Source organism: Cyprinus carpio, unplaced genomic scaffold (genome assembly GCF_018340385.1).
Source record: "Cyprinus carpio isolate SPL01 unplaced genomic scaffold, ASM1834038v1 S000006590, whole genome shotgun sequence".
In the NCBI taxonomy this organism is placed as follows: domain Eukaryota; kingdom Metazoa; phylum Chordata; class Actinopteri; order Cypriniformes; family Cyprinidae; genus Cyprinus; species Cyprinus carpio.
This window is the reverse complement of record NW_024879241.1, coordinates 1241231-1257187: the sequence shown is the minus strand read 5'-3', so window position 1 is coordinate 1257187 and position 15957 is coordinate 1241231. Positions and strand designations below refer to the sequence as shown.

The 15957-nt window shown below is 42.6% G+C and overlaps 1 protein-coding gene across 1 annotated transcript; it reads right to left on the bottom strand.

Moving 5' to 3' along the window:
- Positions 1-1610: 1610 nt before the first annotated feature.
- LOC109077647 (gastrula zinc finger protein xFG20-1-like) lies at positions 1611-13539 on the bottom strand. The gene is made up of 2 exons (XM_042754761.1): positions 13226-13539; positions 1611-2230 (listed from the first exon to the last, which is right to left on the bottom strand). The coding sequence occupies exons 1-2, from the start codon at positions 13308-13310 to the stop codon at positions 1611-1613; spliced, it is 705 nt and encodes a 234-aa protein (XP_042610695.1). The 5' UTR covers positions 13311-13539.
- Positions 13540-15957: the final 2418 nt, after the last annotated feature.

The window sequence follows — 15957 nt, the reverse complement described above, 5'->3', positions numbered from 1 at the left end:
AAATAAATCAACTTTTTGATGATATTCTAATTATATGACCAGCACCTGTATTTTTACTCCACAACATCAGCCAGTTAACATGCTTATGTGATATAAAGGCTATGTCGATAAGCAATGTATTAGATATACTTAATCATAAAAATATCCAAGATGGCTTGAATAACACATTATCCACATATCATTTTAAAAGTATTGATTTGGCACCGGTATCGTAAAACATCCCAAATATACCCAACCCAATCCAAGAGTAGCCATACCCTTTCCAAGAGTAGCCATAATTAAGTCAAGAACATGGTTTCTTAAGGGCCGCTGTTCTGCAGGTTTCAGCTCCAACCCTGAAAAAAAATACCTACTTGTATCCTGAAGACCTAATGTAACTTGTTAAGGTGTGTTTGATTAGGGTTGGAACTAAACTCTGCAGTACAGCGACCTTCCAGGATCAACTTGAAACAAGTTTTACATGGGCATTCTCTCATTAAACGTGCATCAAATAATTCAGTGCAATGTTCAATACTTCATGCAGTTCACCATTTTATTTATAACCATTTAGTTACATTGTGGCATTTCACATTAAAACAGAAAGGTAATATTTTGATTCCAAGTTATCAGTAAACTGAATGGCACAATATCTCCACACAGTCGAAATTAGATCGTCTACTGCAATTTTGAAACTATAGCAAAGGAGGCAGTCAGGTGTGGAAACAGGAGATCATGACAAGTATAAAGAAAGTGAATAATACAAATAAAAGACATGGCTATGAAGGTGCCATCATCAATTACTGTACATAATAAGCTGTGGTGTGAGCGTAGTCTTAATTTCAAACAGATACCTATTTTTTTGATGCTATTTTAAATTGCAGGGCCACTTCTCAGGTGTATCTAATGTCAAAATAAATGCATTACATTAATCACAGTTCATGAGGCCTTCCTCCAGAGTGAATATGCTGGTGAATTTTAAAATTGCTTCTTTATTTCTTTTTTTAAATTTGCTTCTTATCACGGTCACACTTTATTTCCAAGATTTTCTTTAATGTTTCAGGAACACCACAGAAACACGTGAAAGGTCTCTCTCCAGTGTGAGTCTTCATGTTTCATTTGACTGAGAAACACTTCGTACAGTGATCGCATATAAAAATAGTTCTCCCCAAAATGAAATCTCATGCGAGTTTGTTCACGATTCCACACATATTTCATGTGAATCTTAAGATTATTTGTGAGAAGGTCTTCCCATAGGCTTTTTTTTTTCGTGTGTGTACAGGCTTCTCTTGAGTGTGTGAGGCTACTTTTATTGCTGTAACTCTTTCCACACTGAGCACATTTACAGCATTTCTCTGCCGTATGAGTCTTCATGTGGCAATCAAGTCTTACCTTACATATGAAACCCTTTCCACACTGATCACATTTGAAGGGTTTCTTTCCAGTGTGCCTGAGCTTGTGACACTCAAGGCTAAATTTTGTTGTGAGGGTCTTTCCACAACGGTCACATGTGAACAGCTTTGGCGCAGTGTGAACTCTCATGTGGTAATTACGCGAGCATAAATGTGTGAAAACTCTTCCCACAATACTTGCAAGAGTAAGGCTTCTCTTGAGTGTGGATTCTCATGTGGATTTTAAGGTTTTGTATTTGCAGATAAACTCTTTCCACACTGTTCACATGTATAAGGTTTCCCTTCAGTGTGAATGCTCATGTGGGAACGAAGGGTACTTTTCTGTGTAAAACTCTTTCCACAATGCTGACAGGTGAAAGGCTTCACTCCTGAGTGAGATCTCATGTGTCTTTGAAGGTGTGGCTTTTTAAGGTTTGACTTACCACACTGTTGGCCGGTGAAAGGCTTCTCTCCTGAGTGAGTTCTCATGTGATTATTAAGAGATCCTTTCTGAGTGGTTCTCATGTGCTTTTTAAGGTTTGATTTTTGCGCATCTCCCGTGTGAGTTCTCGTGTGCCTTTTAAAGGCTCCTTGATAAGCAAAGCTCTTTCCACACTGTTGACAGGTGAATGGTCTCTCTCCAGTGTGAACTCTCATGTGTGTTTGAAGTTTTTGTTTTACATTGAAACTCCTTCCACAGTGATGGCAGGTGAAAGAGCTGTTAGATTTGGTTTTCTGAGCTCTTTTACGTATAGTTGCCGTTTGTGTGGCTTCACCAGTTATTAAATCATGGGGTTTCTCATACAGATATGTCTGTTCCATTTCATTCAGATATTGATTCTCCACTTTCAGCACCAGCAGCTCTAAAACAAAAACAAAGACAAATACAAGTTAACCACGGTTTTTTAAAACCACAAAGCAAAAGATGTGAAAAGGAACATTAAAGCTTGGACACATCAAGCTGACTTCAAAAAACGATCAGTGTTGAAAGCCGACTGTGTTCAAGCACAGCTTTTTGGTTTAGATCAACAACAGACCACTGCAAACTAATGCTGCCTTCACATGCTATCGGAATTATCGTAAATACTAGTTTCCTAATCAGAAATTAGACGTGAATAACCTCTCAAGTTGTATTTACTACTGGGAAATTCGGAAATAATTTTGATACCAGAAGTTTCCGAGTGTGGTAGAATTTGAATGGTGGAGGGGACAACTATTGCTGCTGTCAGTGCTGTTCTCATAACAACTGCATCCCTTTGTCTTGTCGCTAAATTTACTGTATTTATAGGCTAGATATGAATGATCATATTTTGTTTTATAAGCAGTGAAATAAGCATGTATTTGATCAAAATTCCAGGATTGTCAGCAAACTGCATGTATAGCGTGTGGAGAATGTTTATATGATTGTCAACCAATGGCATGCTACATTTTATTCTTTCTGACATTAAAGCACTTGAATATGACAATCTTGTAATCACAACTTCATAAGTGGGAAACAGGAAATTTCCGATAGCATGTGATGGCAGCACAACATGTAGTTTCTGCACTTGCGTGAGAGGAATTAGCTGTCTATATCAACAGTTATCCAACCAACAACATGCATACTAGATCTTATTAGTACTGTGGCAGCTGAGGAGCAAACAGAAAAGTAACCAAAACAGCCTTCAACAATCTATGAACAGTGCTCCATAAATTCTATCAGCATGTGAAATGTTCCACCAGATGTTCCAATATTTTGGCCCATGTGTACACCAACATCAAGGACTCACACAGAGCCTTCTCCAGCCATCCTCTTGGTCAGTCTGATCATCTCTTCACTGTTTCTGACCCTAGCATAGAGACCTCTCATTCGCAAGTCAAGACACCACCATTCAAAAACTGTCAAGATTTGGCCAGAGGATGCCATAGCACAGCTTCAGGACTGTTTTGATTGCGCTGTCTGGGAGTTGTTCGCAGATGCAGAAACCCATGAAACTGCCAGACCTGGAGGAATACACAGCCACTGTACTCTTCTACATATTCTACATTTAGGAAATGTTACAGTGGAGAAGACAATAGAAACAATGGATGAACAAATAGGGTAAAACCTTCTGAGAACACGCAAAAAAGGCTTTAAATGTGGTGACCCCAAAGCATAACATGTAGCTAAACCCAGTCTTAAGAAAGGCATAAAAAAAAAAATCACAAGCCAGCTATAGACGACATACTGAAGAACACTTCAGCAACTCTGACACCAGGAGTGTGTGGAAAGGAATCAGAGCTCTCACAGAACACAAAAGTTCACCTTTTCTCCCCCACAGTTATGTCTCAATATCGAACGAGCTTCACAATTTCTTTGCTCGGTTTGAGAACAGAAACAACTTAACAACGGTCACAATCCCAGCCACAGAAGTTGATCAGCCTCTGACACTGAGCATTTGTGATGTACATTGCACACTGTGGAGAGTAAATCCAAACAAAGCTGTGGGCCCAGGCAGTGTTCCACTGACATCATTTTGTCTTTGTCTCTGGCATCAGTACCTAAGTGCCAAAAATCAGCCATCATTATGCCAGAAGCAAAGAAAATGAATATAATTTCTTTGAATAACTATTGACCAATGGCCCTCACTGCAGTAGTGATGAAGTTTTTTGAAAGGCTCTTCCCTCTCGCACATTAAGAATTCCATACCGGCCTCACTCAACCCAATTCAGAGTGAAAAGGTTCACAAAGGACGCCATCTCCTTGGCTCTTCACACTGCTTTGAATCACTTGAAAATACAGAACACATACGTGAGGATGCTGTTTGTTGACTATAGCTCTGCATTCAACACTGTCATCCTCTGCAAAACTGACCACAAAATGTCACCAGCTAAGTCTAAGTCCACTGCTCTGCAACTGACATTGCAGTGCAGTCTCAGCTGAGTGGCCGCTTTTGAAGCCAGATTGATTGCTGTCCACCAGGTTGTTTTGTGCAAGAAACATAGAGAGTTGGTTGAACACAACTCGCTCAAGTGTCTTTGCAATGAACAGAAGAAGGAATAATGGTCTGTAGTTTTCTAAAAGTGCTGAATTCTTAAGCAGTGGGGTACCCGAGCCTGCTTGAATGCTGCGGGAAATGTACCAGAGTGAAGAGAGGTGTTGATAATGTGAGTGAAGTGAGTGCGGGTATAACTGAAGAAGAAATGGCTTGAAGGAGGTGAGTAGGTCTATAGGATCAAGTGGACAAGTAGTAGGATGATTGGAAAGGACATGTTTAGAAATGCCTGCCTCCGAGAGTGGAGAGGAGGAGGAGAGAGAATGGAGTATTTGTGGTTATGAAGTTTGTCAGTTTTTGGTGGTATGTAGAATTGGTCGCTGATGTTTCTTGTTGTATTTATGAAGTCATCAGCAGTATGGAGTTGATGAAGGAGTGGGGGCGGACAAAGAAGAGAAAGAAAAGGTTTGAAAAGCATGCGAGAGTCAGAACAGTTGTCAGTGTTTGTGTTGTGGTAGTATGTTGTTTTAGCAGTGGAGACAATTGCAGAGGAGAAGGAGAGAAGTGATTGATATACACTAAGGTCATTAGAGTTTTTTGATTTGTGCCACTCTCTTTCTACAGCACTGGGTCTACAGCGATGTTCCCGGAGAACATCAGACTGCCAGGGGGCAGGGGAAGTGGTGCATGCTGGTCTGGATGAAAAGGGGCAAAAGTTGTCTAAGCAAGACGTTAGAGTGGAGCAAAAAATGTCCGTAGCAGTGTTGTGTCCAGTGCTGAAAACTGAGAGGGTGGAGGAAGTGAAGATGAAACCATAGAGGAAAGGCAAGTGGAAGAGAGCGAGAGTAGGGTACACTATAAGGGGACCTGCAGAAGAGTGTTGTGTTGTGTCTGGAGTCGGCTGTGAGGTTAGAAGCAGTCTGAGGTGTGCAACGGTATAAGTAAAGTGGGCAGTTGCAGTTGAGCAGTAGCGTGTGTAGATAAGGTCCAATTGATTAACTGATTTGTGAGTCACTGTAGTAGATGCTCGCTTGAGGTCAAATGAGGCAAGCAGAGTGTTGAAGTCAGCAGTCTGTGGATTATCTGGTGGATGTTGAAGTTACCAAGTACTACCAAAGGAGTACCATCCTCAGGGAAGTTTGAGAGTAACACATCCAAGTCATCTAAGAAGTTACCCAGTTGACCTGGGAGATGATAAATAACTACAAAATGGATTGGAACAGGGTGGTTAATAGTAATTGTGTTGTGATTAAAATGAACTGTTGCCAGGAAGAGATGGCAGACTATCAAATTTCCATTCTTTTGAGAAAAGTAGGCCCATCCCTCTGCCCTTCCCAATAAGGTGAGATTATTGGAGAGGGCTGCAGGAGTGGCTGTGTCCTCAGGTTTGATCCAAGTCTCAGTTAGGGCCATGAGGTTGAGACTTGAATGAGTAGAAATAGATTACAGCAGACTGGCAGTTCCAGACACCAACTGGAATAGAGAGTCTTCTTAAACAATCTAGGGATTGCGAAGCGGAACATTTAAACAGCGCTTACGCCCCCCGCCGCCACTGTCAACCCCACCTACTTCACTGCAATTTATGAGGGGAAAAACAAAGGAGACAAAGTAGTCACATAAAGTGAATTTATTAAATTAACTATACCTAACCACTTTTACATCACGAAAAAACAATATTTACACAACAAAGATCATTTTTAGGAAACTGAGGAGGACTAAAGGGAAATCTGGATTGTGCCAAATAAAAATAATTTTCAAAAAGGAAACACTAACTAAGAACCATTTCCCATTCTACTCCTAAACGTAAAAACAAAAAGATCAACGGAAAACAAGTCTTCAACGTCCGCGACGTCGTCAACTAAACTACTCTAACTAATTCAAACAAAAACTGACAGAGAGTGCGCACAAATCCATAAGACCTAGTGTCCATAGACAAAATTCCATTACTAAATGTGTTTGTAAAATGTAGGTCACGTGACATGCTTACCTCTAACCCTTCCTCCTTCCAGCTTAACCCAGCTTTGAAGAAGCTGTTTAAAACTTTCAAAGCCTCACAACATAAGGAGTTCTTAGGGCCAATCCCAACAGGCAACATTCACATGACAAACTCACTTAACCAAAAACTAAGTCACAACAAAGCAAAACCAGGACACATTACAAACCAAAATCAAAGCAAAAAAAGTCTCTCTCCCGCACTGGCAGTAGCATCTCCCTTAAAATAGCAGCTTCCCCAGGTGTCAAGCCTCGGGATGATGAGTATCACGCCCTCAACAGGGCACACACCCAATCAACTCGTCACAGATGATGTGACAGGGCAAAAACAGCAAAATCCGCCAACGGGCCTGTTAGAGTGACAGTAAAAGAGAGGCAAAGACCACACCGAAAAGAGAAACAAAATACACATGAAACACTAACCGTCCCTAAGGACAGTAACACCCCCACATTTAAGATTTCGAAAGCTCATAGTTGATAAAGAAAAACAAAACACTAAACATAAGCGAAGCACTATTCTACCCACATACTAAAAATCAACCTCTAGAAAGAGCATCAGCAAAGGATGTTCTCAGAACCTTTTCTTGTGATGAATTTCCAAGTGATAATTCTGCACAAAACAGAGCCCAACGCCATCAATTCGTTGGCTCTGGCATTGTACATGCGAGACAGAGAAACAACAAGGGGGATGATGATCAGTAAAACACACATTGTAGGCAGCCAAAACTAGAAAAAACCCAAATAGACTTCACAAAGAACTGTAAGGCCAGTAGCCCAACGCCTAGGGTTCCTTTTCAATGGCATAGGAATAATTGCTTTTTTTTGAGTTATTGAATTTACGAGGGGAAAGAGAAAAAGAAAAAAAACAAAACTGGATGGTCCACAACCATCATACCCTCCTGAATCAGGACTGCCTCAGCGCCTACTGCGCTCGCGTCGCCCTCCAGCTTGAATGCACGATTTAAAATGCAGGAGCCGCCAGAACTGGACTCGGTACACATCAAAAAAGCATTAGCATTTTCAATAGGCCACCTGACACTCTTCAGACCCACATCAAAAGTCTGCTTATGGGCTGAGGAGGTTAGTAAGAGGAAGTCGACTACCGTGGCCAAAAATTCTTACACAAAAACACATGGGTAGTAACCAATCATACCCAAAAATCGTTCTTGAACTCTCGCCGTTGATTGTTGTTTTGTAACAGGGACAGGAAAACGTAGTAATAGCCACCCACTTTTTCTTCTACCGGCGTTACTTTGGACCATTTCCTACCTGCTTTCCTAAATAGCGTCACAGTGGGCTGACCGAACACACACTTAGCGAGCGTTTAAGTGTTAAAGATGCATGTTTTAAAAGGTTCAAACCCACCGTACGCAAACCCAATGACAGAATGCTCTTCCCAGTCATTAGAACAGATTCGCCAGGGTATCCAAATAGCCTGGCAGTTGGTACCCCAGCGGGACAATTGAAATCAATACGCTGACGTAGCAGGGGCGGTTTTCGTAACCCGAATGCAATAACCTGATATTGTTATAAATAAGCCAATCCGGAGTTAACGAATGCAGAATATGTCGGATGCCTGTGGGGGTTAATGCGAACCTGCCAATTAGCCTTTAAGCAAGTCAAGTGTGCTAACAAACATTGGCAGACCCAATAACTGTCGACACAATTCTCCGCGATTCTAGGGAGCGGATAACAATCAGGCACGGTGACCGCATTGACTTTTCGGTAATCGCTACAACAACGGAAAAAGAACCATAGGTTTCTTAACGGAGAAGAATGGGGAGCTCCACGGCTATAACTATGGCGAGCTACATCTATTCTGCTAAAGAAAGAGCACAGTTCTGTTCTTCATAGCAGAATCTCTTAATATCGTTAAACTCTATAGGATGTGTTTTATCGGTTTCGGCACCTCGAAAATCAAGACATGCTTGTAACAACCCTAGTCTGGGACACGGGGATCATCATAACAAATCGAAACGGGGAAAATGAATGTGATTAAGAGCTACGCGAAATCAATGTTCTTTGCCATATCAGTTTGGGAGAAGATGAACTGAGAAGTCAGAATTTGGATACGCACTAGCGGAGTTATCCACCTTGACTGCAGCTGTGTGAGGAGTATTTCTTAGCTACGCCGAAAAGTAGCCTAACCTCGAGCAGGCATTCATTTCAGGGCCTTCTACAGACAAGACAAAGCTTTGTAGGACGTTTATGCATCACAGCTTGCGATTGTGCATATGATCCTGCTCCTAACAGGTTCCGCTAACATCAAAGATCAGGGTATTGCTTTAAGCATTATTAAGTGTGGCAAACACTGCGTCTTTGCGACGTCCTTCGCGGAGTGCATCATAACTAATTCAGTATCATCACTCAGGTTCCATAACTAATGGTTATGACGGGATCACGGTAATGCTAGGCAGCACAATGCAGACGCCTGGTATTGGTAATAATATCCCGACCGACTCTTGTACATCAGGCTTGTTAAAAGGACCGAGTGCAACTACTGTGTCTGTCGAAATCGTCCATTCATCTCCGACTATTCCATTTTTCAGGAAGCGTACCGTGGGTAAGATCATCATCACTATGGGCAGTTTCTCCTCTCGAAATCGACTAATAACCGTAATCCGGAGGACGTTCGTCGTCGTTCTCTGTCCTTACATCTCTAATCATCTGTTCTTTCAAACGTGCGTTTAAGACGGTCCCCCCGAAGTAGTATTGTCCAACAAGACAGCATCTCGGCCCGCGACTAAAACACGAAGTGATTCATGCATCACTCTGCAACCCGTACAGGCAAGACGGAATAAATGAAGGGAATGTCCTTCATCGCTGCAATCTCTACGTTGTGTGCTTATACAGAATTTTCGAAGCATGGGCGGATTTCAAGGTCTGATGAAAAACCTTGCGATTGCACGCCTGGCTCTCTGGGATGTGACGCACTGAGAAACCCGATGATTCAATAGACAAAGACTTTCGTGGTTGGGTACAACTCGCGACCAAACATTTGTACCGCTTGTGGTGCTGTTGGAGTAACAACTTTGGTAAGTCCAAAGGTAAAAAGAAACTTAGTCAAAACTTTCAGAATAAACAGGGAGCCGGCACTCTTCCGCAATGGAACAGCTTCAGGGAAATATCTAGGGTCGCGCGGTCTACACATTAATCGCTACATATAGATTGATTAGTAACCTGCTTTCGTTTCGGTCAATGGTTCTCGACACAGTCAACCAGTAGCTCGTTTAACGTCGCTTCTCCTATAACCGGGATAGGAGACTAGTGGAGCGGAGTGCCGATAACCTGATTTCGGCTTTCCTGCATTTGAACACGATCTAACACGGAAGCGACTAAAATTATTTGCAAAACGTCACGCGACGTTCAACCCAAGCAAAATAAAAAAGAAATGCTGAAGGAGTACGCTGGTTAATTTTGTCGTTAAGCCCCCACTATGCACCAGAGAGACATATGAGTTCATTGGGCGGGGCCACTACACAATACATGAGGACACAGCTTATTTATTTGGAACTACCAAGACTTGGTGATAGCCACTTTCGTTCAGTTGCCAAATTCCTTCCTCATGCCTTAGTAGCAAAACCACTAGGGTGCGGGCGCATAAGTAAAAACATTGTCTATGAAGTATGGCAATTATTTTTCTTTCTTTTGTTCTTCTTTGCTGTTGCAGAGCCGATCGGGGTCGGGTAGCTAATCACAAAAAAGTGCTGATAGACCATTTAATACAAAGAGAGGATCATCATTCGTGTGCCATAATGTGAGCGTAGAGAACTAGTAGACCAGGCACGATTTAACGAACTAAAACTTCAAGTAAAATTGGTGCTGAATTTTATCACTCTTAAGGAAACGAAGTTTTCAATTTTCAACAAACCATCGTGATTCCTTTAAGGGTGGTCACAACAGGGTATCCCATCATCCGCTACCGACTATGTCCCAGTCACTTGAGCTCAGCCAAATCAACTTCGTCCAGCGTTTTACCTGACTGATTCACAAGGGGTCAGTGACGACTTACTGGCAAACCTGCTACAAGCCCGAAAACCCTTCAGGATGCAAATCAGCCCCATCAAACAAGTCCCATTGGACCAACACGCGGAAACAGTCCAGGATCACCGTATGGATGAGCTGGTCAAAAAACTGCTTACCTCCAGCTAAGCCAAATCGTTTCCTAAGATGAGTGGAATTCCTTTTACAGGAATGAATATATTCGCATTCCAAACTCGGCAGCGACAGCCTGAAACTGAGTGTTAACATTGTAAATTGAGCACTGACATGCTAAAGGTACAACCTACCTGCATTTCCTTTCTATCCCATCGAATCAGGAAATGTTTGATGCCACAATATGATGCATACGCAGATACTTGTAATACATCATTACAGGCATAAATTGACTGCATCGTCCCCTGTAAGTCTCGGGAGAATAGAATGCAGATTCAATTTCTGAGTCTCTCTTCGCATGGTTCCAGATAAAACGAATACAAATCCTTCCTGGACATATAACGAACTAAGGTGGGTATGTAGAAGAATTTGTATGTCACAACAACCGTCAGTACAACATGATGAATTGCAGACGGTAGTGAAAGTCTTCACTAATGCAAGCCCTCTTCGGGGGTTGCTAACTGTACTTACGTATAACAACCGGCAAAAATCAGACATCAAATGTCGCGGTTTTATATGGCGTAATAAAACAATCCCTTAGCGCTTCGCTTTCCGACTTCGGCATAAGGGGAGCCAGGGGAGCTTCTTCGTCTTTCCCCTTTCTCCTTCTCCGTTCTTTCCTATTCTTATTCTCCCTTATGTAACCCAGACTTCTCCCGAACACATACCTGTAGTTGATATCGGACTACCAGGTGCACGCTCTTTTCTGTGCGCCACACACGAAAAGACAACCCTTATGAGTGAGCATGAACTCATCTGCTAAAACAGGCAGCTTGCTATACAATGAAACAAACCTTCTGGTTCCTAAAGTCAAATAGCTGAACACAGCGCTCGGATTAAATATCCCTTAAATTCTCAGAGCAGTGGAACTCCATACTCTTAAGGGAATTTTAAAATCTATCTGCTTTTACAGGTTTGAATTACAACTAAACGCCCTACAGCTGAGCCACCATTTATCAAAGAGAGGGGCTTCTCTCGGGAGATTTCAAATAAAGGGTCGTGAGTAGTAATTCTTCTTAATGCCTTCTAAACTTCTACTATCTGCCGATGAGCTCTCTGGTCTTTCTTGAAGGCTGGAACTCAGAGAGGTCAAAGTAGAATTGCTAATTTTAGCGAGTGTCATATTTCAAACTGTCCTCCAAATGAAGGGTGAGGGAGAAAACCGTGAAACAGATGGCTCCAATGCTTTAACCACTAGGTAGGTTTAGGCGATGTAGCAATAACAAAGCCGCACATTCTTGTGGCTACACGAAAAGACATAGCAAATGCGCTCCCAAAGGTCACCAAGCATGACCCTTACCTTCTGTCTCCAAAAACGAAAATGTGGCACTTAGGGTGATATTCTTAGACCAATCATCGAAGGCTCTGTGTAAAACGGATTGAAGCAGATGGTTTTGGCACACAGTTAGTAGTAAGCACTACAATGGTATAAACGGTCGGGTGTGTCAGCGTATGATCGTGACTAACTCGAGAGGGAGATCTGGTATCACAGGAGGCGAGCCGCTCCCACAAGGGTTCTGGATTATGCGTCAGAGCTCCAGTTGTCGCATTTTTGACCTGCGTCTTCGTCTCGCCCGCCGGGTGACTACCTCGATTAGTTCAAATTTACTTACTTGTAACCGCAGAATTCATCTCTGCCTGCCTCTGCCTTCTCCTCCGCGTCAAGTTGCAAACTGCGCAAACGGACGCTTAAGTCCTCGCTTTCCTTCCTTCCTCTGTTAAGGCATTGAGAAATGGAGAATGGTTCAAATGGAGGCAACCCCTCTACTAGCCTCAGGCAGCTCCACCATAGGCTGCTAGGTCGCTCCTCACTCAAGAATTTCACTCCGGTACCAAAAATACAACACCTCCGAGCACGGACACTGTCCCTCCTCGTCAAGAGCGTAGCCTGATTCTCAGCGGGCAACACAAGCACATTCAACTCCAACTAATCGATTCACTATAAGCCACAGACTTAATCTCTTTGGGGGGGTTTTAGAGAGCATTTTTTATTGCCGAAATTGAAACAGACTTGCTATCATCACCAAATCATCCTTCCTGGCCAACAACCATTCTAATTCCTTCTTCAGCTGGTGGACTTTCAAGAACCTTTCCAAAACTAAACATAACCATTCTTGCTAGATGCTGTACAACCGCGAAATACAACTATCAATACACCCAGTGGATAAGAGACGGTGATGAAACCGTTCCTTTATTAATTCAGTTGATCCTTGACGAGCTCCCATTGTCGTTACGCCGACCTTCTAGTTTTGTTAACGAGGGGATTGAGAAGGAACATTAAACCAGTTCGGCACCCGCTCAACCATATCAATAAATTTACTGAAACCAAGAGACACAAGTATTCATTACAAGTTAATTTTACAATTAACTATACTAACCCTTGTACATCAAGAAAAACAAGTATTTAAACAAAGATAATTTGTAGGAACTGAGGTGGACAAAGGGGGAAATCGGGATTGTGCCAAAAGTAAACCCATGTAATCAAAAAGGAAAACTAAGACGTAAGACCATTTCCATCTACTCCTAAACTAAAAACAAAAGATCAAAGAAAAAAAGTCTTCAACGTACCGCGACGTCGAACCTAAATGCACTTAGTGTTTGTCAGGTCATGTGATCTCAACATCTGTCCACATGAGGCTCCATGTCAAATAAAAACACTTTAATTAGGACACTTCAGAAACATCATTAATTTCTGTAGAGCTGCACATTTAATAACCGGATCAAATGAGTGAGTTGAGCTTTGAGAAGGAAACCAACCTGTTTGTTCCTCAGTCTCTTCTTGTTTCAGACTGAACACTTCTTCAATCCTGAAGTCTTCACTCTCCTGTTTAATAAACGCCATCTTTATATCAGTGTGTCACGAGGATCTCTTCAGCAGGACTTTCTCTGTTTAAGATGAAGAGAACAATGATCAGAGAGCAAAATAAACCCATACGAAATGTCTCCATCCGCTCCCTAGTTCAGTAGTCAGCACACTAGTTCAGTATCAGTGTGTCACGAGGATCTCAGTCACTTCAGCAGGACTTTCTCTGTTTAAGATGAAGAGAACAATGAACAGAGAGCAAAATAAACCCAAAACTAAATCTCCATCACTCCCCGCGTTCAGTAGTCTCCGTCAGCTCCCTAGTACAGTACTCAGCACACTAGTTCAGTAGTCAGCACACTAGTTCAGTAGTCAGCACACTATTTCAGTATCAGTGTGTCATGAGGATCTCAGTCGCTTCAGCAGGACTTTCTCTGTTTAAGATGAAGAGAACAATGAACAGAGAGGAAAATAAACCCAAACTAAATCTCTCCATCAGCTCCCTAGTTCAGTAGTCAGCACACTAGTTCAGTAGTCAGGACACTAGTTCAGTAGTCAGGACACTAGTTCAGTAGTCAGCACACTAGTTGAGTAGTCAGCACACTAGTTGAGTAGTCAGCACACTAGTTGAGTAGTCAGGACACTAGTTCAGTAGTCAGGACACTAGTTCAGTAGTCAGCACACTAGTTGAGTAGTCAGCATACTAGTTCAGTAGTCAGCACACTAGTTCAGTAGTCAGCACACTAGTTCAGTATCAGTGTGTCACGAGGATCTCAGTCTCTTCAGCAGGACTTTCTCTGTTTAAGATGAAGAGAACGATGAACAGAGAGCAAAATAAACCCAAACTAAATCTCTCCGTCAGCTCCTCAGTAGTTAGGTAGTCTGGTTAAGTAGTTAGTTTGTCAGTGTGTCACAAGGTTATAAGTTTCTTAGTTGATTGAGTAAGGGAGTAATAGTTCAGTAGTTAGGTAGTCTGGTTCTATTGTTGTAGTAAGCACAGCACACTAGTTCTAGTTCAGTAGTCAGCACACTAGTTCAGTAGTCAGCACACTAGTTCTAGTTCAGTAGTCAGCACACTAGTTCAGTAGTCAGCACACTAATTCTAGTTCAGTAGTCAGCACACTAGTTCAGTAGTCAGCACACTAGTTCTAGTTCAGTAGTCAGCACACTAGTTCAGTAGTCAGTAGTAATGGGCGATATAAACGATATGCGATATAAACGATACAAAATTGGCCTACGATAGGGTTTTTGATATAGATAATACAAAATTGGCCTACAATAGAGATAGCGATAATGCATGTTGATGACGCAATCTACCACGAAATTTAGAGCCATGAGTTGAAGTGGCTGAAAGTGTCAGTGAAACAGAGGAGCTCATGAAAAAGACCGGTGCAACATCTATTATGTGGACTTGGTTTGGATTTAAGCTGTCCGACGAGCAGCAGAAAAATATACTCTGTAGAGTGTGTGGGCCAAAATTTCCAGCTAAGAGAGGTAACATGACTAATCTGTTCTACCACCTCAAAACTAAACATGTCGTTGAATACCAGCATTGCCAGGCAATGCAGCCAACCGCAAGATCCAGTACGAAGAACGCAGGACAGAAAAAACAGGAACTGATCCAAACCTCAATCCAACAGTCATTTTCAAAAGGTACTCCTTATATTAGGAAGAGCCCGCGATGGATTGAAATTACCAGGGCCATAACTGTTTACTTGTGTAAGGACATGGTCCCTTTTCAAACGGTAGAGAGACGTGGCTTTAAAGCCATGATCAGAGCTATTGATCCACGATATGAGGTGCCAAGCCGCAAATACTTCACAGAAACAGAGATGCCCCGAATTGACTGTGCTGTAGGCATATGCAAGAAGATTGTGAGTGCCTTTTCATACTCTTGGAAAAGAAGAAAAGAGTTGAAGAAAGCCCAGGCAGAGTACCATCTTCCCTTTCATCGGCTCATCACAGAAACACCAACAAGGTGGGGGTCACGCCAGATGATGATCCAGAGGGTGCTTGAACCAGAGAAGGTCCGATCACAGGTACTGAAAGCAGACAGGAAAACCAAACAACTGGTTCCCACTTGGCAAGATACAGATGTCTTGGAATCTATAAGCCGGACCCTCGGCCCACTGCTGGAATTCACAGACGCGCTGTCTGGAGAAGATTATGTCAGTGTGTCGTACATCAAACCTGTTCTCCATCTTTTTAACAACACTGTTCTGGCTGCAACTGATGATGACACAGAGCTGACCAAGGACATGAAAAAAGTAATCCTAGAGTACTTAAACAAGAAGTACTCAGACCCAAAAATGGTTGACCTGCTGGATATGGCCTCCTTGGTCGACCCACGGTTTAAAGATGCATATGCTGATGACCGCCAGGAGTTCATCAAGACCAGAGCGGTAGCAGAAATTCTGTCACTGTTGGAGGTGCAAGCTGCACCGGTCAGAGAGCCACTGCCACACACAAGCACAGAAGCTGCAGCTGATGGTGCTGAAGCTGCTGAAGTAGCTGTTCAGAGACAATCAAAGAAGGTAAAACGGAGCCTGGGAAGCTTTTTCAAAAAGGCCTCCTCGGATGGCACAGCTGCTCTCGCTGACAGAGAGGCCATCGAAGCGGAGCTAAAAAGTTACCTGCAGACAATGCAGGTTGATGAAGAGACTGACCCACTGGACTGGTGGCGGCT